This window comes from Aptenodytes forsteri, unplaced genomic scaffold (genome assembly GCF_000699145.1).
Source record: "Aptenodytes forsteri isolate BGI_AS27 unplaced genomic scaffold, ASM69914v1 Scaffold318, whole genome shotgun sequence".
NCBI classification, from domain to species: domain Eukaryota; kingdom Metazoa; phylum Chordata; class Aves; order Sphenisciformes; family Spheniscidae; genus Aptenodytes; species Aptenodytes forsteri.
In genome coordinates this window covers 604,425-630,708 of record NW_008794493.1, presented here as the reverse complement: position 1 = coordinate 630,708, position 26,284 = coordinate 604,425, and the positions used below count along the sequence as shown (strand labels likewise).

The window sequence follows — 26,284 nt, the reverse complement described above, 5'->3', positions numbered from 1 at the left end:
AAGAGTGTTTGCCATGCTCCTTTGTAGTGTTGACTTCGTGATTGATGAAGCAAACCCTTTGGACATGATACATGGTGTAAAGTATTTTGTGATCATCTGAAATGAAAATAATAATATAAAATATTCTTACTATACTAATTTCAGTCTTATGTTTTATGTAAAGGCAGAAGAGATAACTTTAACAATTGGTCAAGCATTTGACTTAGCTTACAGGAAATTTCTGGAATCCGGAGGAAAAGATGTTGAAACAAGGAAACAAATTGCAGGTTTACAGAAAAGAGTAAGTTCTGAACTGTATTTTTTAAAGAGATAAAAGAACATGCTACTGTATTTGTGTTATCTGCTTTCTATGACAGCATAATTTCCAGCATTGTTCTTAGATTGCTAAGAATTGCAACAGATATTAAAAAAGAAATCTGAAAAAAGACCTGATAACTGTGAAACAGGATTTTATTTTTTGCCATCTTGCAAGGTCATTAAAGAGAAAAGCAAGGCTGAAACATGGAAGATACAGAAATTTAAGTTTAATTATTTTTTGTAATCAGATAGCTAGTTAAAAATTGCTTCTAAATCACCAGATCTCAGATAAAACTTATTCTCAGTGGATGCTATTGTTGAAATGAATTAATATCCCAATTCCAAATAACCACTTGCTTTGTAGATTCAAGAATTAGAAACTGAAAACACAGAACTGAAAAATAAAGTTCAAGATTTGGAAAACCAGTTAAGAATAACACAAGTACATGCATCTCCAGTAAGTACCTGAACGGAACTCTTATATCTGAAGTTACTCTAAATTTATAATCATCTGTGTTATGATAATTATTAGCACCTATGCTGTTTCCAGTGATTATGATTAACATACAGTGATCATGTACCATATCTATTGAAATGCAGTATTGAAGTAACAGTAACGTTGTGACAAGCCAACAAAAGTGCAAATTGCAGTCTCTCAAATTGTGGTTCTTTAATCCTCTTATCATACCTATTTGTTGCTGCCTAAAGACAGTAAATACTCCTTCTAGTAGACATCCAAGGATGAACTCTGGCACTTAAACGATCTGGTTCACGAATGCTACTTTGTTTTTTTCTGGGAACTTTGTGTCACAAGCATATTGTCATATATAACTGACATTTTCTAAATGACTTTTAAAAAATTTTGTCTGTCTTTCAAAGGAGTCATTAGGTCTCAGGAACTAACATTGGGTGGGTAGGTAAAAAGGAGCAAGTGCGGGTTCCTCATCATTGGAAATCTGTAACGCTTTCTGCAGTTCCTATAGATGATCATGACAAAAGTATTTTTAAATGACTGACTGACAGTTACTTATATCTAGGCAGGACCTCTAAAAATGCAGGTTGCATTGCAGACTGATCCTAATGACTCCCCTCTTCTTAGAGGCGTATTCTATGTATACAGCATTAGGTAACTGAAAATAAATAAAGTTTCTTAATGTACGTATAGTAAAATCTTAGAAAAAGATGGACTGCTTTTAAGCTGTGCATTTTTGGGCCGCCTTGTTCCTGCCCTGGATGTACGCCATTTCACTCTAAATGGATGTTTAGAAATTTGGGTAATGTGAAAGTGTGTTTGTAATGGTGATGACAATTTTTCAGTAGTGTCTATACGCTCCCTTGGTATTGATTAGATGGTTGTTCCCATGAGGAACTGTCATTTCATTTTGCTGAAATCTATTTAGAGGAGAGAGCACCATAAATTATAAATACTGCATAACTCCCACAGTGAAAATTGTAAATTATGGATGTTTTCTCACTTTTATGAAGCATTCAGTGAAAGGTAATAAACTGTAATGCTAGATTTAAAATCAATTTAGTAAATTCCTTAATCTTTTATTTTCCTTAATTAGCATGGCAGCTAGTTTGTTTTTATTTATGAATATAACAACTAAATGTATCTTTGAATTCAACTAAACAGGCTCTTAAGTCTCTTGTGATAGATGCATTTCTCTTTCATTTAAATTAGTGAAGAACTTGGTAATTGCAGTTAGCAAAAAAATTAAAAGTATCAACAATGACCGAAGTATTCTTTGTAGCATGTGCAGCGCATGTTTATATTTATTTTGTCTTTTAAGACAGTGGTGTCTAATTCTAAATACCACTTATGCTGCAACAAAATTATATAATTATTGATAATTATTGATATTAAAATATTAAATCATTTGAATAAATCACTACAGCTGTTAGTTTTCACATATAATTTTTGCTTTATTTACTCCTTAGTCTTTAAAAAAAACCACACAAACATTTCCTGACACAAATTTCTGAGTTTCCCCATGATTGGAATTGCAGTAAGAGTCATCTAACAGCCTATTTAATATCTAAATCGATTCTGCCACAAAATAGCCTTATATAAATGACTTGAATAAGTATTGGAACAGGTTGCCCAGAGAGGTTGGAGGTATCTGTACTCTTGAAGATACTAAAAACTTCCCTGGATGTGGTCCTCACCAGCTTCAGCTAGTTGGATCCGGCTTCAAGCAGGAGTTTGGATTAAGCTACTTTCTGTTTATGTGATTCTTTGATCAGTTGTGCAGCCAACACTAAAAGAGAAACATTTTTGGGAAAAAGTCTTTCTGAAATCTAGGCATATAACTGTATCCACCAAACACTATCAACTTTTGTAGCTTACCAAAAGACATCATTTAAGTAGGCCTGTTTGAAACTAGGTTGTGTACTTTGTAAATCAAAGCTCTTAATTGTCTTAGCATAAGAGTAAGTGCATATAAGTGCAATAATGAGGTTGAAAATAAATGAAGGAATGGAATAGTGAGGTTATGAAGTGACTTTTCAGTGTAGGGAAGAGGAAGCATAAATGTTTTTAAGATCGTTTGATGGGTGCCTGGAATAGCAGTGGATATGATTTGATGATACGTAACTGCTCTTCTACTATGTGAGCAACAAATATGTATGAAAGAAGGAAATTACAAAGAATTCATAAGACAATTGATTGCCTGTTATAGTTTGCAATAAATTTTATACTTTTTTAATTCAAATCAACTATCATTTCAAGCATGACTGCAAAGTTTCAACTCCTATCAGAAAAAAGCAGAAGTAGTGCAAAGACTGTTTTCTTCTATTTCTACATAATTTCTGTGATGAAAAGTAAGATTTTTTAACAACTTTTTTAAAAATTTTAACACTGTTAAAAAATTATTAGATTTGATTTTTTTCTGAATTTAAATTTAAAACTTATAAGTACCATGTTGTTAAAAATATCTGTACTACTGCTGCTCTATTTCTTCAAAATTAGCAAAGAAAAATAGCTGTTTTCTTCTATTTCTACATAATTTCTGTGATGAAAAGTAAGATTTTTTAACAACTTTTTTAAAAATTTTAACACTGTTAAAAAATTATTAGATTTGATTTTTTTCTGAATTTAAATTTAAAACTTATAAGTACCATGTTGTTAAAAATATCTGTACTACTGCTGCTCTATTTCTTCAAAATTAGCAAAGAAAAATAGCAGTTCTATCTTGTGATCATTTTGTCAGAGTAAACCTTTCAAAGCTGCTGATAGTATTTTGTTAAACACTGAAATAAAATAGCTTACATAAATGAAGCAGAATATCCAGCATGGGGAATAATAACTCATCTGAGTCTCTTCCTAAGCACTTTTGGTTAGAAGGGGGAAAACTTGCTTCCCTGCAGATATTCTTCATGTTACATGCTATGAACATAACACAACCATTCTCGTGATTTAAAGCAGATTTATAAAACTATAAAGTTTAGGTTTTTTCACAGCTCTCATATCTGTGTTATTGAATTATAAAGAGATGCCAGTGCCATACTAGAACTTTCTGAAGCTTTTTTAGACATAAGTAATTTGATTGATTTATATTTCGATAATTTGATACAGCTATAGCTCCTTATCTGTCAGTCCAGTTTGCCATTAATTCTGTGTGCCAAGGTCTAGGGAGGGATCGTTTAACGACCGATGGAAAGTTTAAGCCCTTAATACTTGATACCTAATATGATAAAATTACGTGTGCCATTAACTGGCATTACAGTAATTTGTAAAGAAATGTTCAGTTTCACAAGCCAACTGCAGATGGCTATAAAGTTGCTTCTGTTTATGCTTAAATAGTACCTTGGATTTTCTTATCTTATGCTTTCCTTTTTATATTTGGTTGTTTGCACGCTGTTTGTACTTTCTCAACATTTGCCAGATGTGCTGAAATGGCTTTCCTATCTTATAGGTTGTTGACTGTGCTCTTCCTTTAGTGATTAATGCATGGTCACAGAACTACTTGGTAATCAGCAATTGATTTAGCACTTCAGAAATCAACACTAGCAACTTGGTTAAACAAGTATATACTTAAAGAAGCAGAAGATGTTGAAAGGGCCTGTGATGACAGGCATGTCATGACAAATATAAATTTGTCAATCCCCATCCCTATGGAGGGTGGACTGCAAGCCATGTGGTCTAAGCAGGCATAATTTCAGGCTGACAATGGGCATGTATTTTACTTGCCCGTGAGGGAAGACTTTGGTTTTTAAGTACTTATTGCTCCTGTAGTGTGAAACAGTGCTGTAACACACACCAAGTGATGTCACTGTCATGCTTTATTTGTTAAAATACTGATCTGGGACAGAATGTCTTTCCCACTTGCCAGTAACTGAGAAACCATGGTATCACTTGTATGCACTGCCAGTGCAGTCCTCCTTCCTTCTGAAGTTGATTGATTTTGGTGTCTTTAATTATTCTAGACACACTAGTCTTAGCATTAATTTTTAATGACATGAAGTAGGTAGAAAATACCTTCAGAAATTCGAAGTTCAGCTCTTTTTGTATTATTTCACTGACCGTTGACACTGTGGTTTGTTTTGTTTTGTTTTGTTTAAAAAGCCATTTCTTCTTTTCCTGAGAGTGAAGCTAAAGCTCAGGTCTTCTGAGTCCCAGACCATTTTCCAATGAACTAGACCAGATTGCATCTCCTGTTCTCACTTCAATATCAAAAAGACAATAGAATCTGAGAGCATCTTTAAACTGTGGATGGATAACTTAATATGTATAGAGAATTAAACGCTTGCTGCATTTCACATTAAAAAAAAAAATCTAGTCTCGACATGCTTCAATTCTAAGCAGATACATCCAGACTGTCATTTAAAATAAACTTTTCTAACTTCCTGTTATCATTTAAAATAGGCTTGCTAACTAAATATGAAGATATACATAAAGCCATTTTCTGGAATTCATACTCAAGATCAAATGTAATACTATCAAGACTTAAAATTCAGATCCTCTTTTACTTCCAAAATGTTTTAAAAATATTCTCTCTATAGTTTATCAAAGATGGTAATTCATATATGTGATGCTCAAGAACAAAATAGATGTACCAGGCTGGACTGCAATATGTGACTTTACTGACAGATTTACTTCTCTAAAAGAAGTTGGTCATGTATTCACATATTGAATTCTTGGCTAATAATGTAGAACACTTTGTTTGCAAAACAGAGTGCTGAAACATCTTGATTTGCTGTTCTCTGACATCAAAATGTGCCCAAAGAATATTACATGTGGTGACTTATCCAAAATCCATCAGTGGTCTAACTAGGAGAAGAAAATGCAAGCAGTGAATTGTAAGCTGAAGCTTCATTTTAAGCACAGAATTAAAAATATTTTGGGTGATTGATAACTTCACATGTGAGAGAATATTTTTCCAGCTGAAACATCCATTACTAATTGCTTTAATTACATTCTTTTTTAGGCAATAATAATAAATTGGAGTATTAGGGTGTTTATTGTGAGCCCTCAGTTGCTCTACTTAACAAAAATCCACTCACATATGAAAATTGCAAATAATAATAATAAATTAGAGGTGAGTTTTCTCTCTCCAGTTCCTAAGTAGTGTAAGTTATAGGCTGTTTGGGGAAGGCTTGTTTGGGGAATACAAAGGGAAATCTATCTAAAACTGCTTTCCTGATTCTTTTTGCTTGTATTGCTGATTTTTTGCAGGCCTTGTAAATGTTTGTTTGAGGACTTATTTTAAAATAATACTGGCAGACTGAAACGGGTGCAAACTATATGCATGAATAATGCAATTCTGTACCTTTTACATTTTTGCAATGTGTAAGCAGCTGCAAAGCATTGACAGCAGTTGACTTCAGCTTTTGAGGGATACATTTGCTGTCAAAATTACCTTGTTGCTTGGTTATTAGTATCACTATGAAAATTTTTCTGTGGCTGGTCTATATCTAGCCAAATGGCCAAATCAACATCAATCTAATTTAGGTGCCTTTTCTATCAGTTCGTAAACTGTATGGGAAAAATAAAATTTCTTTCTGAACCTATAAAAGAAGCCATTAAAAGCAATGAGATCATAGTTGGAAATGAAAAAAAGAAAACTAGGTTGTGTAATCAAATACTTTCGCATAAAATGTATTGTGAAAGTTGAACATCAAATTATCAATCTTCTGCACACTTCTCTCAGAGTATTGTAACTATTCAGATTTAAGTTTGTTCAGCACATTTGGTAAATAATAAGCTGCTTAGTGACCATCTTTTCTACTTTTGGGTTGATGTTTTTAAGTACGTTAGTCTTCTTAAAACTGTAAAAAGTTAGTCCCTGAAATATCTGTATTTGCCAGTGCAGAAGTGTTACGCAATAGAGACTGTCACTTTTTTTTTCATTTCCCAAATGGATCTGTCAAGGACGTACTATACCAAACTAGGAGTTTCCTTAGAGTACTTTGCCTTTATAGCTGCGCTTACACGTGCCGTGGGAAATGTTGGCATGGGATGTTTCTTTTGTCTCTCACTCCCTTGCATGTACAGCTAAAGTTTCCATTATTTTTATATCTGTGCTGTTTACTTTTCATCTGTTTTAGTGGTTTGGCAATACATTAATCATTGGTCTTTTTTGCATTTGGTCTTGATTATATGAGGACAATCTGATTTTCATTTTGTTGTTTGCTTATGATGACACTGCTCAAATTTGTATCACCATAAGACTTTGGATGCTGCTCCTGTGTATAAATCCAACCTCCAAAGATCAGTGCATCCCTGGGAGCGCTGTTTCACATGACATCTTTTCTTGCTATTTATATCTTTAGTGTGGCTTAGAGCAGCCTGGGTTAATCTGTTCACACAGCCTTCATATGGGTTAGCAGTTACATCCAGTTGGCATCCTCAGTTTTTATAGCAGACTGGACAGTAAACCATTGTAGGCCACTAAGGAACCTCTGATGAGGTAAGAGAGATTTTTAATCTATTTTGGGCATGCCTGAAGTTTCTCAGGCATACCTTTAAGGTTTTCTTTGAGCAACATGTTCAAGGCAGAGAAGGAAGTTGTGACAACTGCATGACTGAAGTTAGATAGAAGAAAACAGGAATATTCATGAAAAGATCTTAAAATAGAGATCGATGAAATAGGAGAGAAGCCGAATTGAAAGGCAACAGGGAAAGGTATTGGGAGAAACAGCCCCAAAAGCAATGGTGTTCTTCCATTCACCGTAAGTATTGTCAAAGCAGTAGTATGTAATATGTATTCTTATCATGGCAGTGTTGCAAAAAACCCTCAACTTTTAAATGGAGCATTAAAGATACTGATTCATTAGATCTTTTTTTAAAGTTCTTTAAGTAGTGACTTAGAAGCATAGGCCACCTGCACCTATTACCCTCATTAAAAAGCTTTAACACGCTCATGAGAAAACCCCAGGATAGACATTGGAACTGCATGCATATTTCAGAAAACAGTTTTGGAATGCATTTAGGCATATCACTTGATTCATGTTTCCATTAAGACTGCCCAGTGGGAAAATGCACGTTTTTTCTTTGCCAATCTTCTGCTCTTTCAATTTTATAATATTCTGTATTCAGTTGAGAGAGCACTTCTTCATGAAGGTTTAAAATTCTATTATGTTTGTGATGTTAAAAAAAAAATTTGAAATTGCCTATGTCAGATTTCATGTTACTGGAAAAGTACTAAATGAACTGAAGATGTAGCAGTTAGTTAATGAAACTGGTAATGCTTATACAGTATTTTATGAATTAGTCAATTAATAGATCCTTGGTAGTCCCAAATCTCAGGTAGCTTGTAATCAGTGGTTTTGTAACTAACTGCATAATTTCCAATTCAAGGTCACTCACAGTTTCCTGTAACATTCACTGCAGTTATCCACTATGGCTGTTCTGTGTATTACCAACTTGAATGTTCTAAGGAAGAAAAACATTTTCTAATTCACTAATACACTTATGTAATTCCTTTGGGGGTATGACACAGATTGCAATCAATGTCTTGAGACACCTAGTAAAAACAAACAATTTTGAAATGATTTCTTGATTAACAAAAACTCAATCATGTGACATTTTCTAGTGTGATGCAGCCAAACAGTGCATCTTCAGCATCATGCAAGTAGAATGAATCAAAAATAAATCCTTTGACAGGCACATAATAACATCTATCATAATAGAGACCAACTCCACGGAACTAGTATGTTAATTTCGTTAAGAGTGATTTCATGTTGTTTTCTTGTGTTGATGAAATGGGGCCCAAATTGGAAAGTAATACACCAACCTGACCAATACTACATGTTCAGTGTTGCACAGTGGGAAGCTCAGACAAAATACAATTGCCATATAAAATGGCAATTTAATATATTTTTACTACATTTTCTTCCTTTACAATTTGGTGTAAGAGTATTAAGTTTCAGAAGTTATACCCTTTTTAGGTTGTATTCTTTAGAGTAAGGGTCTGTTCCCGTCTCCTCCTGCATTTTCTGAATCTGGTGATATTTCCTACATTTTAAAAGCCTTCTGTGCAATCCTTCTCTTTGTGACCTTCCAATTATTATTTTCCATTGTTGAATACACTTCCCTGCTATACCTGTCCTGTCTGTGGGCTGCTTCAATACGTAGGGCTGAAAGCAGAAAGCCACTGTCAGCCTCACAGGTCTTTGTGGGTCATGGGATGCAACACATAGAACAGTACTTGCAACACAGGTCCCAATGCCCAGTGGTGGGCTTCTGTACTGCCCTGCAAATGAAGAATTACTAGTGAAAATTAATTATTGACTAAGACACATTCCCAAAACTGTCATATGAAACTCAACACCCTATATGGTGTGAAACATCCTAAGATTATCACTTATCAGATAAATAGGAGGAAATGTGACTGTTCAATGTTCAGGGCTTGAATGATACAAATAGTGTATATTCTGTTTTTGTATTGAAACCATTCATTGCCTGGATTTGATATATGTTCATCATTCTTATGGTTTTGCTGCTTTGCATTCTATATGCATATTGCTGGTTTCTGTATGATTTTTCATGTGATATACATGCTTTCTTATGGAAACTACTCATCCTCTGCTGTTTTGCATTTCAGGGGAATATTTTGCTTCCTTAATTTGACTGTATTTAGTATCTTTCAGTGTTTACTATTTTGAGATCCATTTTTTCCATATATGTATAGCAGCAAGTATTACATGGTAGTAATTACACGGTAGCATTGCAAGTCTTCTACCTGTAGCCTAGTGATAATCTCGAAATAATAATCAAAATTCTATGTCTTGTAGTTTTTTGCTTTCATTTTTATTGATTACCATTCAAACTCTCTGTTTCACAGTTTCAGCTTGGTAACAGAAGAATTCTTTGCAATTGCGATAATTTTTTTTTTTTCTTATGAATTGCAAATTTTGAATAGAGTGTTTTGTGGTGTGTGTTTGGTGTTCTCATAAGTATGACATTGCTACTAAATTTGGATACCTGTACCCTTAACCTGGCTTATCTGTAAAGAAAGTGGAGAAAGGAACTAAGACTCAGTTTAAAAGGATTTGTTTTGTTTTCTACATAACTCTGAAAAAATGGTTTAAAATCATTGATTAAATCCTGCTATACTGGAGTTATGCAAACTTTTAATGAAATAATCATGTCATATCGATTGTATAACACTGTATGAAGAGTAAAAGTAGGCTTCAAAATTTTTGCTGCACGTATCTACCACTGCTTCGGCCTGGGCAAGTCAGAGGGTTTTTTTAGGCAAGATACCTACGTCCAATTCCTGCCTTCTCAGAGCAGAAACTCTTGGCTCTAGCCAAGAACTGTCTGCACAAGTGTTCAATCTCTCCTGTTAAGGTTCAAAGATGAATCTGTCCTCTAAAGCCTTGTTTTAACTGTCGAAAGCTGTTTTCCTGAGATTTTGAGGTAGGAATTACAATTTGGCCCCGACAGAAAGATTGGTTGGGCATGTTTCTTAAATCAAATATTTAAAGACATTTCCTTTTTGCTTTTCTTTCCAGGATCAGTCCTAAAGGCTCTTTGTTTCTAATTTCACCTAGACAAGATGCATTTCATTTGAAACCTTTCAGGATTGCAGATATTTCCCCTTTGGGCAAAAAATTAAGGGTTTTTGTCTTTTATCAAAGTGGACAAAGCCCTCAGCTTTGCTCTCGATACACAATGAATCTTGCTGGAATATACAATTAAATACTCCCCAGTCATATGAAGCAGCTAGCTTCAGGTTCTTGTCTGCCTACTTCAGACCAGAACCTTGCAGTTACCACTTTGTCATCTTGGATGAACGCTCTTACCATCTGTATTCTGGTGTGGATATTACTCATTTGCCTCTGCTCGAAGCTGTTCTGTGGATTTGTTAAGAGATCCAGAGAATCTTACAATCCTCAACATTTTTATTTCCCCAGCAGCAAAGTTTTATTCCGTCCTGCACCCTGTGCTGCTGTTATAGGGACATGAGGATTCCTTTGCTTCGCAACGAGTCTCAGCTTTTGAGATACCTACTGAAAATACCACGTTCAATTAGTAGTTATTCATCTGCCATCACAGAAAAGATGGCAGAAGGGTATTATTGTCCATAAATGTTTAGGTTCTCAAATTCTGTAGATGAGGAAATGAAACAAAGTCTAGTATTAATGTAAACATTGAAATTTGTGCACTGTGAGCTTCTATTGTAAGAAGAGTTTAGTTAAATAATTAAATTTTCTTTAAATATTGGTGGAATATAAATGGTAGGTGTTTCCTGGTTTGGAGAAAGAAAATTCTGACCTGTGCTTTAACCACCAGAGTAACTCTGCTCCCCAGATATGTGCTTACCTGCTAATTTACATGTGCAGAGATGAGATACTGCTGATACGTTGGTGAATTTAGACATTTGTCAGTGCATCTGGCACACCCATTTTTGGAAAGGTGCCTGTCTTCATTTTGTTTGGTGTAATTATCAAGGAGCAAGTTGTCTTCATTCCGGTTACTACTGGGCTATCTCTTACTGTGGTATATTTTTAGATTTTGTTTTAAAATATTTTCAAGTTCTGTATCTTGTAATTATAGCACTGAACAGCAAGCTGCTGACAAACTTTTTTGAAATATGAAATGTGGTGGGTTTTTTTCCTTCTTTCCCTGACGTTACCACGTTCTGTTCCTCAGAATGTTTTCTCTTTCTGTGATTCCTTTTCAGCTGCTGCACATAAAGTGTGATAATGATGAACATATGTTTCAAAGACCCTCTACTTTTTTCTGGTGTAACAATGAGGATTCACCTCCTTGTTTAGATATCTCTTCCATTACGCTTACTCCTAGGAGTTCTCCTGACTCTAGACTACCATCTGGATTGTTAATACCACCACCTTCAAAAAGTGGTCTTCCAAAGCCAACCAGTGAATACAGCTGCCCAAGACCTCGTGTAATCCTGCTGTGCAAAAGCTTTTTTTGTTTTTTTGGCTTTCCTTTGTTCTCTGTTGTGTATTAACTTGCATTAAAAATGTGCATTTTGTACAGTGGTTAAAGGACAGAGCAGATGTATCTTAGATTCTCTAGGGATACTCTTAAAATACGGAACTTGTGAAGACTTACTCTTATTTCTACATAGCTTTTTCTCTCCCACCCCCAAACCATAAATTCTTATTTTTTTCAACATGTTTAAATTAGTCCATTAATTAATTACCTCTGTGTTATCTGTCAATCTTTTGTTACATTTCTTTATATTAAGAATATATTCAAATTGTTATTCAATTGTTACTCAAAACAAACAATTCTAAAGGTCCAACTTCAAGGGCTTTTTCCCCCCCCCATGAATTAATAGAAAAGCAATCAGCCATTAAATACCTTTTAGCATACTTTATAAAAACTGTGCAAAATGAAGGTTGAAAATTATCCTTAAATATGAAATGGGCATATTGCCTGCTTTTTCATAGCAATATGCTTATACTCTCAACTTTTCTTCCATTTGCAAGTAACATTTGGCTGTATTTGGCAAACATCATGGCTTTCTGCATGTGTTCACTAAATAAAAATGCTTCTTGTGCTCATGTGTATTCAAAATATACATTTCTTAAATTATAGTTTTACTTAAACTAGCTGTATCAGTAGTATCAAAATGGCCAGTAACTTCAACAAAATGGCATATAGACAGGAAATGACAGTGTAAAGTTTGGTTTTGCTTTTTTTGCCTAAAAGACTCATTTAAGACTAAACATAAATACTGTTTATTTATCTAGCTTCTAGGTAGCCATAAACACTTAGCAAAAAAGGAGAATCTGCATTAGCGTTTACTGTCTCCAAGATGTTCTAGGATTATCCATCAATGTTGATGGGAAATGTAGGTTAATACATGGCGTGTACCTGTGCATTAAACCTGATCCCACCTTCCTGATGCAGACAAAACCTATCTACAAGAGAGTTTTGTTTTTATGAAAAATGGAATAGGAGATTCATTGTATGTTTATTTTGGGTCAAGCACATCCATTGCCCTGCTTTGAGTGGGAGCAGATGACATCCAGCGATCTCCCTGACTTAAATTATACTGGTTCTCTGACTATGCACAAAGGCTCCAGGAAGTTACTGCGAGGTCCATGAACACAGTAGTAAGAGCCTATTGTGTCTAATATAATATAATATGTATGCACTGAAATCTTTTTACAGCAGACTATCTTTGAATTTGCTATGCTAACTCATGTTGAGGTCAGCAAGAGTCTGTATGTGTAAAAACCTTAAAAATGAGGTATTTTATGAAGTTAATTCAGCTCTGGTCTTGCCAGGGAATAACATGACTAATTTTTTTTTAAACAGAACAAAAAAAAGCAGCATGTTAAATGTGGATTTATTTTCCTTTTTTTTTTCTTTTGCTTGGCACTTCAGTATACTTAGGTAGAAATATCCCAGGTTTTTGGAGATATTGAACAGTTCTAGATCTCTCCTAATCCAAATGTAAAAATATGAATTCAAAACTCCTAAGAAATAGGAAATGTAGGACTTAAGAGTCTAGTTTTCTCTTTAAGCAATGTATTCAGTGGAAGACCATAGATCAGTGTCCTTTCCTTCTCAGCAGCCACTGCAGCCTCCAGAGAGAAGTAGAGGTAGTTCAGAGCTACCTATAGACTTGGCTTAGAAATATGTGCCGTGTGCTGTGAGAGGGCAGCTTCAGTTGCTGCAGCAGAGGCCCTAAAGAAAGTAGCATTCCAAAATAAGGTTTAAGTCCATGAAGCTCTCATGGACCTGCAGTGCTAAAGACTACCCGCGTGCCAAGTTGTTGTATTCATGTATTCTGAATAAAAGGATCTGTGTGACTAATGTAACTTGTGCTTAAAAATTTTCATGTGAATATTTTGGTCAAATTGAATCTTATTTAAAAGTAGCAGGCTTTCCCTGTGCCTGGCTCTATAGTCTTTCTAATATACAGAATATAGTTTTTTTGTATTGTCTAAGTAATAACATTAACATGCAAACTAGTTTTGCATATATATTTTGTCTTAGGCTTGTCAATCTCAGTTTTAATCTATTTCATCATCTGTCTTTAGTGTTCAGTTTATTATGACTTGATTGTACCTCGTTTGTGTCCTGAACTAATGGACTGATGGCAGGAGGAATTAATTATTAAAAAATAAATATGGCTATAGAACAATAGTAATTGTCAGGTTTGGGGATTCTTTACTTATCCAGTATTTTTTTGAACCCTTCCAAATTCCTGGGCCTTACTAATGAAATCTCTTCTTACATGTTCAAGGATGAGAGTTTTATTTTGGATATTAATATTCAGTGTATGGCATGTCTAGGTTGTTACTTACCAAAAAATACATTTGAAGCTTTGATCACACCAGGTTTTTAAGGTTGTCAAATAAATTATCATGTAAGGAAGAATTAGTAAACGAGAAATATTGGGATTGTATGTTTTAATTTTAGCTACTTGTTCTGTGCGCTCTGGAGCATAGCATATTGTTGTTGCAGTATTACCTTAAATGGGCCTTGTGAATATATCTGTATTCATCTGTCTGCAATAGAGAACTGCTTGTCACCAGCTTTTTCAGGTTTAACTGTGATACATTTCTGGCTGTACCAGATGGACTGAAAATGGAAAAATTACATTGCTGCTTATATATTGGAGAGTTCTAGCATGTCTCAGACTTTGAACTGCAAATGCCATTTGCTTGGTGTCAGGAGCTGTTTTTTGCATGCTGATGGTTATTTTTAACTTTTTTGAAAATGTGGCTCTTATCTGCATGCTGAAGAATTCAGTATTGTGATCTTTCATGTGAAATATTGCCCTAATATTTATTGTCCTTATTGTAGGCAGGCAGTGTGACACCTAAATCACCCTCCACTGACATCTTTGATATGGTTCCCTTTTCTCCCATATCCCCTCAGTCATCAACACCTACTCGCAATGGTACACAGCCTCCTCCAGTACCCAGTAGATCTACAGAGATCAGTAAGTTTTGTAACAACTGACCTAATTTTTGCTTACATTTTTTTTTAATAAAGCATCTTTAACGATTTGCCTACATTTTGCATGAAAAGCCAAATACAGTTTTTGTAAATCACATTTGATAATGCCATTTCATTTTTATACCATCTTCCCAAAGTCATTGATGTTGCTGCCAAGTTACATTATGAACAGACTGACTTACTTGCTGAAGCTATTATATAAACAGTTTGAAGGAGTTTGGTTGGGGATTTTAACTTGGCTTTTCTTTTACAGTATCTCTTTTGTACTTACTTCAAGAAATATTTTTACTTCCTATTAGTTCTTTCCTTGTCAAGCCACAGTTGTAGCATCTAAAGCCTACATTTCTGGGGAAGACAGCAGGTGGAGTAAGTATGGTGATGATGATGCAGAAGGGAGAGCTGAAGAAATCCCTGAACATGTAGACCGTCTTCGAATTCTATTTTTAATACTACTTTCCATATCATCTACAGCTTTGTTTTTCAGTTATAGTTGATGAACCACTCCAGATCTGTGGACCACTCCTAAAAGATCTTCAAAAGATTATTAACAATAGCAATTTTATTTTCCAAAGGCTTGAAAGCAGCTAGGGTAAGGTTCTTGGCTTCACTGGAAATCTTTTAGGAGTCCACAAAGTATTTTTAAAACCTTTGGAAAACCCTTGGGGGGAGAGGAGAGCGGAGCATACACAAGCAATCTTAGGGGTTGTAGAAATACCAGTCTGTGCGTAGTATCTTCTATTTCTGATGTCTATTTTAGTATGGATAAGGAACATTAATGTTACTGCCTGCCACCTTATAAAACCACATTTGAAGAGTTTCTGCCTGTTTTGGGGAATGCTGCTAGTATGTAGAATTTTCAGGTATGAATGAGAGCTGTGTGCAATTATAAAAATGCATTGTAAAACTTAAGTCAGTGAATGTCTTCCCCAATACCATATCCTATGCACCTTTTGTTTCCATTGCTCAGAATGACTGTCACCCTCTAAAGAGAAAATAGATGTAGAGGCTATTGATTCAATTAAAAAATCTGTTCTTTTTTAAGAGAAGATTTTAAATTAATTTAGGTGACATTCTGTGGGTTTCTCAAAAGGTATATTAACAGAATTTAAAAATTTTTTATTAAGAATAGTTAATATAAACTATTCTTAAATAGCTTAAAAGAATATTAGAATATTCTAATAGAATATTAGAATAGAACTGTTCTATTAAGAGCATTTTTATGGCTTTGTAAAGAAAAACAAAACTGTCACCCTCTAAAGAGAAAATAGATGTAGAGGCTATTGATTCAATTAAAAAATCTGTTCTTTTTTAAGAGAAGATTTTAAATTAATTTAGGTGACATTCTGTGGGTTTCTCAAAAGGTATATTAACAGAATTTAAAAATATTCTATTAAGAATAGTTAATATAAACTATTCTTAAATAGCTTAAAAGAATATTAGAATATTCTAATAGAATATTAGAATAGAACTGTTCTATTAAGAGCATTTTTATGGCTTTGTAAAGAACAACAAAAAAATAATTCAGACACCCACTCCAGGAAATCCTTTTGTGTTTTCATATTTGTTCCTCTGAAACTACAGACAATGCAATAAAATCATTCTCAGTGTGCATATCCAGCTTCAAAAATAATAACTTGAATTGAATTACATGAGATTTTTTTTTTTAGCTATTGTCCTACCTCAGTTCCGTTGAAATTGTGGCTGGAAATCTTGTGGGAGTCAGCACTCAATGCTGAGTGGTCTTGAGAATTCCAGCTATGTAGGTTTTGTAATTGTTTAATCAGTGGGTTTTGTAATATAGAAAATTCTATAAATAAGTTGCTTATTCAGTGATATGTACTGTTTAAAATAGTTGTTTCTTCTGCACTTCATTCATTTGCATTAAATTAAGATGATGTAGTTCAGAGACATGGCAGTCAGTGTGTGTTAATTCTCTGTGCTCCTCAGTGTGCCGTGCTTCAGAGAGAGATCACAGAAGTACATCATAGTCTTTATACTTTTGATCCCTGCTTTTTCAGTCTACGTCATAGTACTTTATATGTTGAAAGTTGTTGCATTCATCAGCTATTAACACCCTTTGGCATATTTCAAAAATGCAATTTGAAACAGAGGAGGAATATTTTATAATCAAACAAGGATTTATTGTCTTAGATGAGAAAGTTCAGCTCCCATAAGAATCTCATTCAAGCTGTGTATACATTACTATAATAATGTACAATAATACATTGTTTTATATGGTGTTATTGCTGCCAGTACAAGCAAGCTGGCATTTCTTTCTCCAGTACAAGTCAGATAGGTGGTAACCAAGAGGAGCCAAAGTTTGGAGTCTCCCATTTTCTGAGGTCTTCTGAACATCTTTTCATGTTCTTATCTCTACTTTGTCACTGCACTTGAGTGGTTTTTTCCATCACTTTTGATGAAATTATAGGGTGGTTTTCTTGGATTTTATCATTTTTATAACTTTCACCTTTATCACATTCAGTACTAAACAAGGTGAAAGATAAGGATGCACCATCTATTCGCTAGTGTCAACCTCAGTTGTTCCGTTTGTCTAAGTGAGGTTCATCTGCCTGTTACCTAGGGATGGCACTTGGCCTGCTCAAGCAAAATGAGCTTTTCAAAGCCAAAGTTCATCTTACTCATCAACTGACCAGTTTGACAAATCACCCAAGAATAACACTGCACAGGAGAGACAGGTCCTATTTGCAGGAAACCGGTAACAATACCAAGGACTTCGGATTCCTCCAAGACCAAAAGCTTCATGGTTGATAATTGGCACCAGGATGACAGTTCAGCTTTTCATGAAGAGAATTGCCTAGAGTTAGAATTTTGCTTGCTGGCTGTCCTTTGGGTAGTTTCCCCAGCAAAAACTGGGGGGTTATAAATTATATCTTTTGCTTTGACTAGCTAACAGTACATAGTTCAAGAAACTCGGCATTCTAATACTGGAAGAGTACAATACTGACCTTTTCTCGGAAAGGCAGTTATCTCCAAAGCATTTAAGCTTTAAAAAAGGGAGAAGTTTCTGGAAATTTTGAGTTCTTATTCAACATTATACCAATATGGCTTCTCAGAAAATGTCTGCTTACTACTGGGTATATCAGTGATAGCGAATAGATTGTTTTTACTTATTTTAAAGGAGAAAATGGCATGATTTTTTGGACAGGAAGTTGCAGATTGGACAAATCTGTGGTGTCTCTTCAGGTAATAATTGCAAAAAAGTGATTCTTTCCAAAACAAAAGCCCTTTCCAGAAATGTATTTCTACTCAAAATGTTGCTGAGAAATACTTCTTTTAACACTAAGTTTGCAGTAACCAGCTTGCAGGCTAAACATAAACATTGCAGCCCAGTATAGTAATTGCTTAATTGAACAATTGACCAATGCATAGTGCAACCAAAAATGCAGTGTTAAAGACCATGCTGCTGCTTCCTCATGGAGTAAAGGATTGCAAATGTTCTTGAAAGTTATCTTAAAGGACAGAATTAATGTGTTAATTTTAATTAATTAAAGGAGGAATTTATTTGTGTTTCTTGTTGGCACAGCATTATTGTCATATCTTGGAAAAGAACTGGAGAGCAACATTCTCTATCGAATTGTTCAACATTTTATTTCACTCAAATGTATCTTGAACAATCCAAGATCACAACTGGCAGATGTAGAAATCTGCTCCAAGATGCTATCTTTCCAGAGATATTTAAGAGTCTGTTGTCAGAATAATGGTGGAACCATTTTTTATGCTGTAATAATTCCAAAAGAAAAAATATGGAGTAGCCTGCAGCTAAGGGAAGGGCTTCCTGGACTTCACTACCCAGCTTATTCCAAATATTTTCTTGGGTGCTTGCCTTCAGTGTGATTAATTTTTATTTATCACCACATCTGCTCCAGGACATAACTGGGGAAAGCATGTATCAGCATAACTCTGTGCCTGGATGATAGCTAAGGTAAAGAAGATTGGGATGCAAAATGCAGCAGAAAAAACAAATATTTGTAGTTTTGTTTGGTAATTGCTAGCTTTGAGTTTGTTACAGAGTGTGGGTTGCTGCTTTCCAGTATTACGTGTTTCTTGTCCTGAATGTCAGATAGGTCACAGAAACAAGAATTTATTACCTGTTCATGTCTTCTGTGGTTTGAGTTGCAGATGTAAAACATCAACATTTCATGGTTTTGAATTTGTTGGTCAGTTTCCCAAGCTGTGAATTTATTTCCATCCAGAAACTAATGGAAAAGGGAAAGGAAATTATATGTACTGTTTGAAAGGATCATTTTCAAAGGCTTACTGGTTGCTATGTATTGGAGAAAGAAATGCCTGTCTATGCTACGATTATTCTGGGGAGTGTGCCAGGCAAGATATTCTTGTTATAGTTAATCTTCATGCAAATACTCTAGCCTGAAATGAAAAATTACTGATTTATCCCATCTCTGCTAAAAAGGAGCCCCCCTGTGAGCAGTGGCTTGAACACTAACGGATAAGTTTATGGAGATCCCATGCAATAGTGCAGCTCTGCAGTGACTAAATTTTAGTATTTGTCCAGTTTCCACATGTTCTTCAGCTTCTGTTCAAAAGAGAAATACTGATGATGCTATTGAAAATATTTCATGGAACTTTATCCTTCCCTGACTCTTAGCAGTACAGTCTCTCAAATAACACACAGACTTTAAGTGCAGAAAAGCAGTTGTACTATGGACTTTTTCAGCCAGTTTGCTGAAATGGGTAGCAAGTTATAATAGAGGTAGTTCCCAAAATAATAATTTTTCATAGAAACTCAGCTAGGAAATACTTCTCTGTTTTGAATTTTATTCTGTACAGGGGTTGTTGGGCTCTGTCACTTAGAATAAGTTACACTCAGTTTAACTTTGAAGGCTGCCTTGAATAACAATATAAATGAAGTAATCCTTCACCTGAAGGCAGGTGACATTAAAGGAGCTAAAGCTTCTGCCATTCCTCCTGCAAATGAGCTCAGAAGTGCTGTCATTAACAAAAGCCCAATAATAAAGCATGAATGAGAGATCCATAATAGTGTACAAAATACTTGCTTTCAAAAATAGTGATAAGTCATATTTCAGTACTGAGAAATGCAAGAGTTGTGTTCTGTACTGTTTTGTCCTAAATACATTCCTCGAATGTTTGCTAAGGCTTGGTGTTGAAACTGGCTCCTTTTAGCTGTCTGACCACACAGAAAACTGTCGGCTCCTTTTAAGGGTAAAAAGAACCTGGGGCAGGGGGGAAGAGAGAAAGAAAATGGACCTACATAATGAACAAATAGACTTAGGAGGAGCATAAAGCATAATCGCTTTCTGCCCATAGAGGTCAGATTGAAAGTCAAAGCTGCTACACATCTGAAGGTTACTTGGTAGGAGTGTCGGAGCATGTAAGGACACTGGTTATACTGGAGCAGACCCATTTTGGCTGTGAAAGAGGCAAGGGACGAGATAGATCCTAATTTTTACATTAGATTATCCTAGTTAAAGTCTCTTTTGCATGCAGGTGGTCTGCCTCTGCCAGGAAAGGCTAGAATTTTTTTTTTTGGCTCGAGTGGGCTTTTGGAATAAGGCGCTCTGATCTGGGCCATCTCCTGATCCCATGTGACAGTTTGTAGCTTTTTAGCCACAGTTTTTGAAATATGTAATTAATTAAGTTCCTGCTTGTTTCTGTACTTTATTATGGGAATGAATGCTGGTAGCTGCTAATTATTTAAAATGCTTATTGTGCAGCTCGATAACACCTAAACGATTAGGTCAAAACCCACGGAGACTGACACGCACAATAAAATGATGAAGAGCCTAGACAAGTACAGGTCTAAAACTCTGTCTCAAAGGAGGCCAAAATAAAGACACTTATTTAGCTATATGCACGATATTCAGCGTTGATAAGATGACTGGTAACACTGCAACATGGATTTTGTGTCAAGTAGTCAGTTGTCAGCTTCCATATCTTGGATGTTAAGGGTAAAATTTTGTGCTTAACCAGAAAACTATCTAGTCATTTCGAAGATACTAATGGCCCCTTTTACTCTCATGCTCTTAAGCTAACATTGCTTTAAGGTAGGTAGTATGCTTACCAGGTTTCTTGCTGGACAACCGTGAAAGTTAGGACATAGGATATGGTTTTAATTTTCTCTCCACCAGTGACAAGATTTTATTAACTTGGTTCTGTAAATTTTGCAATCAGTGTGGTTGGGTTGGATTAGCAAAATTATTTTCTTACTGGTTTAGTTCAATCCAGTGTGCAATAGAAAAAGTCTTTATAGATGGCACCATTACATGTAGAGAGAAAAAAAATCTCATTACTGAGAAGAAAAAAAAAACCCAAACAAAAAAAAGCCAACCCAAAATATTTGGGCTGTAAGATGTGAAGAACTAGTGTTACACTGTTCTAGTAAGAAAAAAAATGTATTGGAGGTGTTTCTTCTTGTCCAGACAGATAAGAAACAAACAAAAAAAAACCCTGACTGCTAGAAAGCATACTACAGTTAAGAAAAAGTGAGAAACTGTATGGTATTGACAGAGAGAAATTTGCAATCATTCTATTTATGGATCCAGATTTAGTGGAATTTTAGGGTAAGTGACCTTTCATGGTCCTATGCTTTTTTCATTCGTTCCTTCTTGATTTGATCTTACCCAAGATTTTAAAACCCTGACAATTAGTTTTACTTACTATCAGCTGTGCATTGAGGAACTCTATTAAATGTAGGCCTTACCTTCCATGAGTAAGGGTAGTTGTTTAAAGATGTCCTTAACCAGATGGTAAGAATTGGCAGACAGGGGACATGAAGGCTAGGTTGATTGCAAGAATGTTTCTGACATAATGTTAAGATGAAATTTGTCAACTTACGTCCAGTTGTTCCCTCCTCATTTGTGAAACACCTATACACACCGAGAGCGCACTTCAGTAGGAGATGCCCTGTTCAAATTGGAACTTCTTGTCATCGGATCCCTAAAATTCCTCTTGAAGGCACAAGCATTAACGAAAGCTAAGTAGAGGCTTAAACAGAAGTTGATGGTGTTCTTGGAAAAAAAAATTGAGTTTTAAACTTTGGAAAACTAATCAAGACATGGCTTTCAAATTTGGACGTTAAAAGTTGTGGTTAATCAGTTGCATATCTGGAGGTGCTATTATTCAGCTTGTAAGGAGGTGTAAGCCAAGTTTTTCAAAGAGCTATTGTTGTAGCCCATACATTTTCTCTCAGTGACTCACTTTTCTGTTGTTCCAGAGAGAGACCTTTTTGGAGCAGAACCTTTTGACCCTTTTAGCTGCGGAGCAGGAGATTTCCCTCCAGACATTCAGTCCAAACTAGATGAGATGCAGGTAACTATTGGGTTATCAATTATGCAGTTTTCTATGGCTGCATGAATGTTCTTGAAATACATATCTACAGTATTCTGAAAATGTATTCCAGACTGCACACACAAATACATGGGGGAAAAAAACCCCACCTATTTCTGACTATTCCTTCTGTAAGTATATCTCACGGTCTTTTGAGTTGGAGTTCGAATTTGTCTGCCTGAAGATCCTTACAAATGTTAGCCCATGGTAATAATACAGACACCTGCACTGATTTAGGGTTTATCAGCAATGTAATCAAAACGGATACTGCTGCTCTTGCCTGGGAAGGGACTGAGCAAGCTAAAAAAGAGAGCTGAGGCGAGAGCCCTACAGGTACACTGATGCTGTTACTCTTCAGTTCCAGCAATCACCACCACTCCGCTATACCCTGATCTTCCCTTCAGTGCCATTAGTCTGGTTTTCCATAGCATTGGCATAGGCAAAGTGTGTGCTTAAGGGGCCATGGCAATTTTCTGCTGCCTTTAAAAATATCTGTATTTGACTATGGCACTCTGGGACAATTAAACTACTGAGCATTGATTCAAGAATTCTGAACTGATGTGTTTTTATCAGAAAATGTTTGTTGATTCTGAAACACTCAACAGTATCTGTTCAGTTATTGACCCAATTTTGAAGCAATTCCAGGAGAAAGCCTTCAAGTTTTGGAATAAATCACTCTCTTCATTCAGACTTTCCAAACTGCTAGTTCCTTGCCAGCTTGCTTATCTGTATTTTTTCCGCAGCCTGCCAGCAAAATGGAAGGCTGAAAATACTGGGAACTTGAATTTCTAGGATCCTGGCTCCTCAGCACAAAGCATTCCCAGGGCTTCCAGCCCTCTTATATCTCGAGAGCCCACAAAGTCCAAGAGAGCTAGCTCTCAGGCTCCTTCAGTTCCTCTCTTCTGCCTGGAGAGCAGCAGAAACATTTCAAAATGGCTGAAATAAGATTTAAATACTGTTTAATTTACCTAAGTAAAATTTTTGAATTCCTATTCATTGTGAAATTTCATTTTCCATGTCAGTTTAGGATGGTGCCACTGGCAAACTTCACTCTCTGTGAAGTAAGAAAATGAGATTCCTGCTCACCTGTACTCTGGCCCATATAATTTCAGATAGCACCTAAAAGCCAAAACTGGGGCTTCTTTGCAATTCCGGTAAAAATGCTTGTGTTTTGTGAATGCTATAATGTTATTATCAAGCCCTTTAGCACAACAAAACCAAATCTTTTAGCACCTCACATTGATACCTATCAATGTTTCCATTGCGTATAGCCCATTTTAGGAAAAAGTATACTGTAGTATCTGTGGATACTAGGAAGAATCTTGTGACTGTAGCTAAATGTCACACTCTAAGAGTTCTTAATACAGGTAATATTTTGGCAAAATTTTATATTGTTAGCATATAAGGCTGCAAAGTGTTAACTCACAAAACATCAGTGAATGGAACAGTAGAAACCTTTATCAAAGATTTTTGAAGTCATAAAATGAAAAACTCATATCATTGTTTGTACTCTCTTGACCTAAAAAAGCAGACAACCAACCAATAACAAAACCCCCAAACGTCAGGTCCTTACTATGTCCTATTGCGAAGAATATTGCATTGGTCAGGTATTCCCCCCTGCACATACATATTCTATTTTTTCCAACTTTTTAATCTGCTTTTTAAACTAGTCTTACAATTAGTCTAGCATACCAGTCTTGGCGTACCCTGACACTTTCACTGAAAATTAATTTGTGGGTCTTTATGTAGGCACAAAACTTGTTCTCAATTGGATTATACATGAATAAGTGTAAAGCTGACAGGTTATGAAAAAAAAAATATTCTTAGGCCAAAGTAAAAGCTATATGCAGTTATTTTACTAGGTGGTTGGTGCAAAATACAGATTGAAACTTGTTTTTCTTAATATCTCTTTTATCTTTTTGTGCTTTCCTGGGTGCCTAGCGTCAGCGATGGTTGGTATATCATATTTTAATAATGGTATTTAAAGCATTTGCAATTAAAGTGTGCATGTGTTCATGTCTGGTGTTTCTATGCATATGTGTGTACATATTTTAACATTTATATTTTATATATACAACTCAAGTCAGGGGAATTTTAATTTTTAGGGGCCTACAATTTTTAAGGTAGGGACAGCTGATGTTAGTTTTCTTTAGTCTGTCTTATCATCTGCTAATAATAAGCCTTCATTTTCATTGCTGTTTGTTTTCCATGTGTACTAGTGAAATCTCCAATTTTCATCATCGGATTGTCATTAGTGAAATGGTTTAAGCAAAACCTTTGATACATAGATTTTTGTGTTAGTACAATCACATTTGTGAATGTGTTTTTAATTGGAAATAATTATTTAAAAACTTGCAATGAGCAAAAGATAGCGGTGCTAGAAGTCAGCAGCTGTTAGATACACAGCCTATAAGAAGGAAGGTGGAACGGACTTACAAAAGGTAAAACCACAGAACGTGTAATGTCCTCTGGGAAATCTAACATTAAGAAACAGGAAAGAAGAATGTAGGCTTCTTTCCTTCTCTGGAATACAAAGTGAAGGAATCTCTTATCATCACATTATGATAGCACAGCCTGAGTTTCAGTAAATACGTATTCCATTAAATATATAAAGGTAAGTTGTTTACGAACACATCTAACAGTTCACAATATAAACTTATTCTGAAGGGGCATTAAATGCAGTTTATCTTACACTCAGAGTGGCAAGCAAGCTGCCTTGGCGCCAGGCAATGACAGCCTCGTTGGAGCAGCTCAGTCCAGGCTCTATCCTATTTCTTGTGTAGAGCTATGTCAGATGCCTCAGCAAACATTCCCCAGTCTGCAGAAAAGCTGTCTCAGCCTATGCGTGCATTGGAAGGTGATGTGTAAGCAAAGTGGGAGAGGAAAGCACAGCACAGCAGAAGAGGCGTTGGATAATAAACTCTTAAGTAGTGGGTGCTTTTCCTTTGCATCTGATATTCTGAACTTAATGAGATCAGATAAAGTTCCCTGACTTCTGGGGGAATGTTTTTATGTTTAAACTTTAGTGAGGACCCAAATTTCACACTTAAGCTCTTTCTATTCCATTTCTCAGTCCAATCTCTGTTGATCTTTTTGGAGAGCTCAAAACTCAAATGTGCTGAGATGTGACTTTTACAGCTCGGCCTCTCTGATGACTATCCAACCTCGCCGGGGCGAGCAGCTCTGGTGCCGGCACTATCAGCAGCAGAGCGCTCTAGCACAGTGCACAGGGGGGTTTCCTGAACTGGGGGAACCTCAGGGGGAGCTGAGACACCTGCTGGGAGCCTGCAGCTTGCGCGGCAGTGGCTGACGAGACCTGGGCAGGGCCAGGAGCAACGGCAGGCAAGCCCCCCACATGTATAAAAGAAACCCTTGGGGAGCACTGGTGACCAGGAGCGCTGTGAGCAGGGTGGGCAGACAGAGCGTGGTGCCTCAGCAAGGGTGTGGCGCGGCAGTTCGCATGGAGGGGCATGCAGGAAGGGCGCTTAAGCTCTACACCCGCCACAACAGACGCAGCTTCCCAGGCAGAGCTCCGGTGGGAACACGCTGCCACCCAGGTGTCAGGCTGCAGGATGTGCCCTACTCTTATACCAGTATTGGACAGCAGCAGTGAGCACACCTGTGGGAGGTGTGCCCAGGTAGAGGAACTCCTCTGCTTAGTGACAGAGCTCCGGGAGGAGGCGAGTAGGTTGAGGAGTATCAGAGAGAGAGAGAGAGAGACAGACTACTGGAATCGCACCCTACCTTCCCCGGGACAGGCCCAACAGGCAGACAGGATGCATAATACGGAGGATTCCCTATCCTCTCTCCACCAGTGACTTAAGGGGTAGGGGGCAATGACAACAAGTTCCTGCCTGGTGCAGCAGGCATGTCTCCTCTGGGACTACCCCACCTTCCCACGTGCCTTTGCATAATAAGTATGAGGCTCTGCAAGTGGAACCAAACAATAATGAGGACGATGGTTCATCTAGCTTGGAGGTGTCACCAAGGTTAAGTCAGCCTACACCCTGCATAAGAACTACTTCCGTAAAGAATAAAAGATGGGTCATTGTCGTAGCAGACTCCCTTCTGAAGGGAACAGAAGGCCCAATATGCAGACCGGACCACTTCTTAGGGAAGTCTGCTGCCTCCCTTGCGCCCGGGTTAAAGGTGTGAAGAGAAAACTTCCTACCCTGGTACGGCCCTCAGATTATTATCCACTATTGATTTTTCAGGTAGGCAGCAATGAAGTTGCAACAAGAAGTCCGAGGGCAATCAAGAGAGACT

At 36.3% G+C, this 26,284-nt stretch overlaps 1 protein-coding gene across 2 annotated transcripts in view; it reads left to right on the top strand.

Annotated features, from left to right (window-relative positions):
• GULP1 (GULP, engulfment adaptor PTB domain containing 1) overlaps positions 1–26,284 on the top strand; it is an 89,338-nt gene that overhangs the window by 54,912 nt on the left and 8,142 nt on the right. Inside the window, exons 6-10 of one of the 2 annotated variants that reach the window (XM_019475039.1) lie at positions 164–280; positions 662–754; positions 11,430–11,654; positions 14,537–14,675; positions 21,906–22,000. In XM_019475039.1, coding sequence (XP_019330584.1) covers positions 164–280; positions 662–754; positions 11,430–11,654; positions 14,537–14,675; positions 21,906–22,000 — 669 coding nt within the window. The remainder of the gene's footprint in view (positions 1–163; positions 281–661; positions 755–11,429; positions 11,655–14,536; positions 14,676–21,905; positions 22,001–26,284) is intronic. The other variant, XM_009290964.1, reaches the window with a different exon arrangement.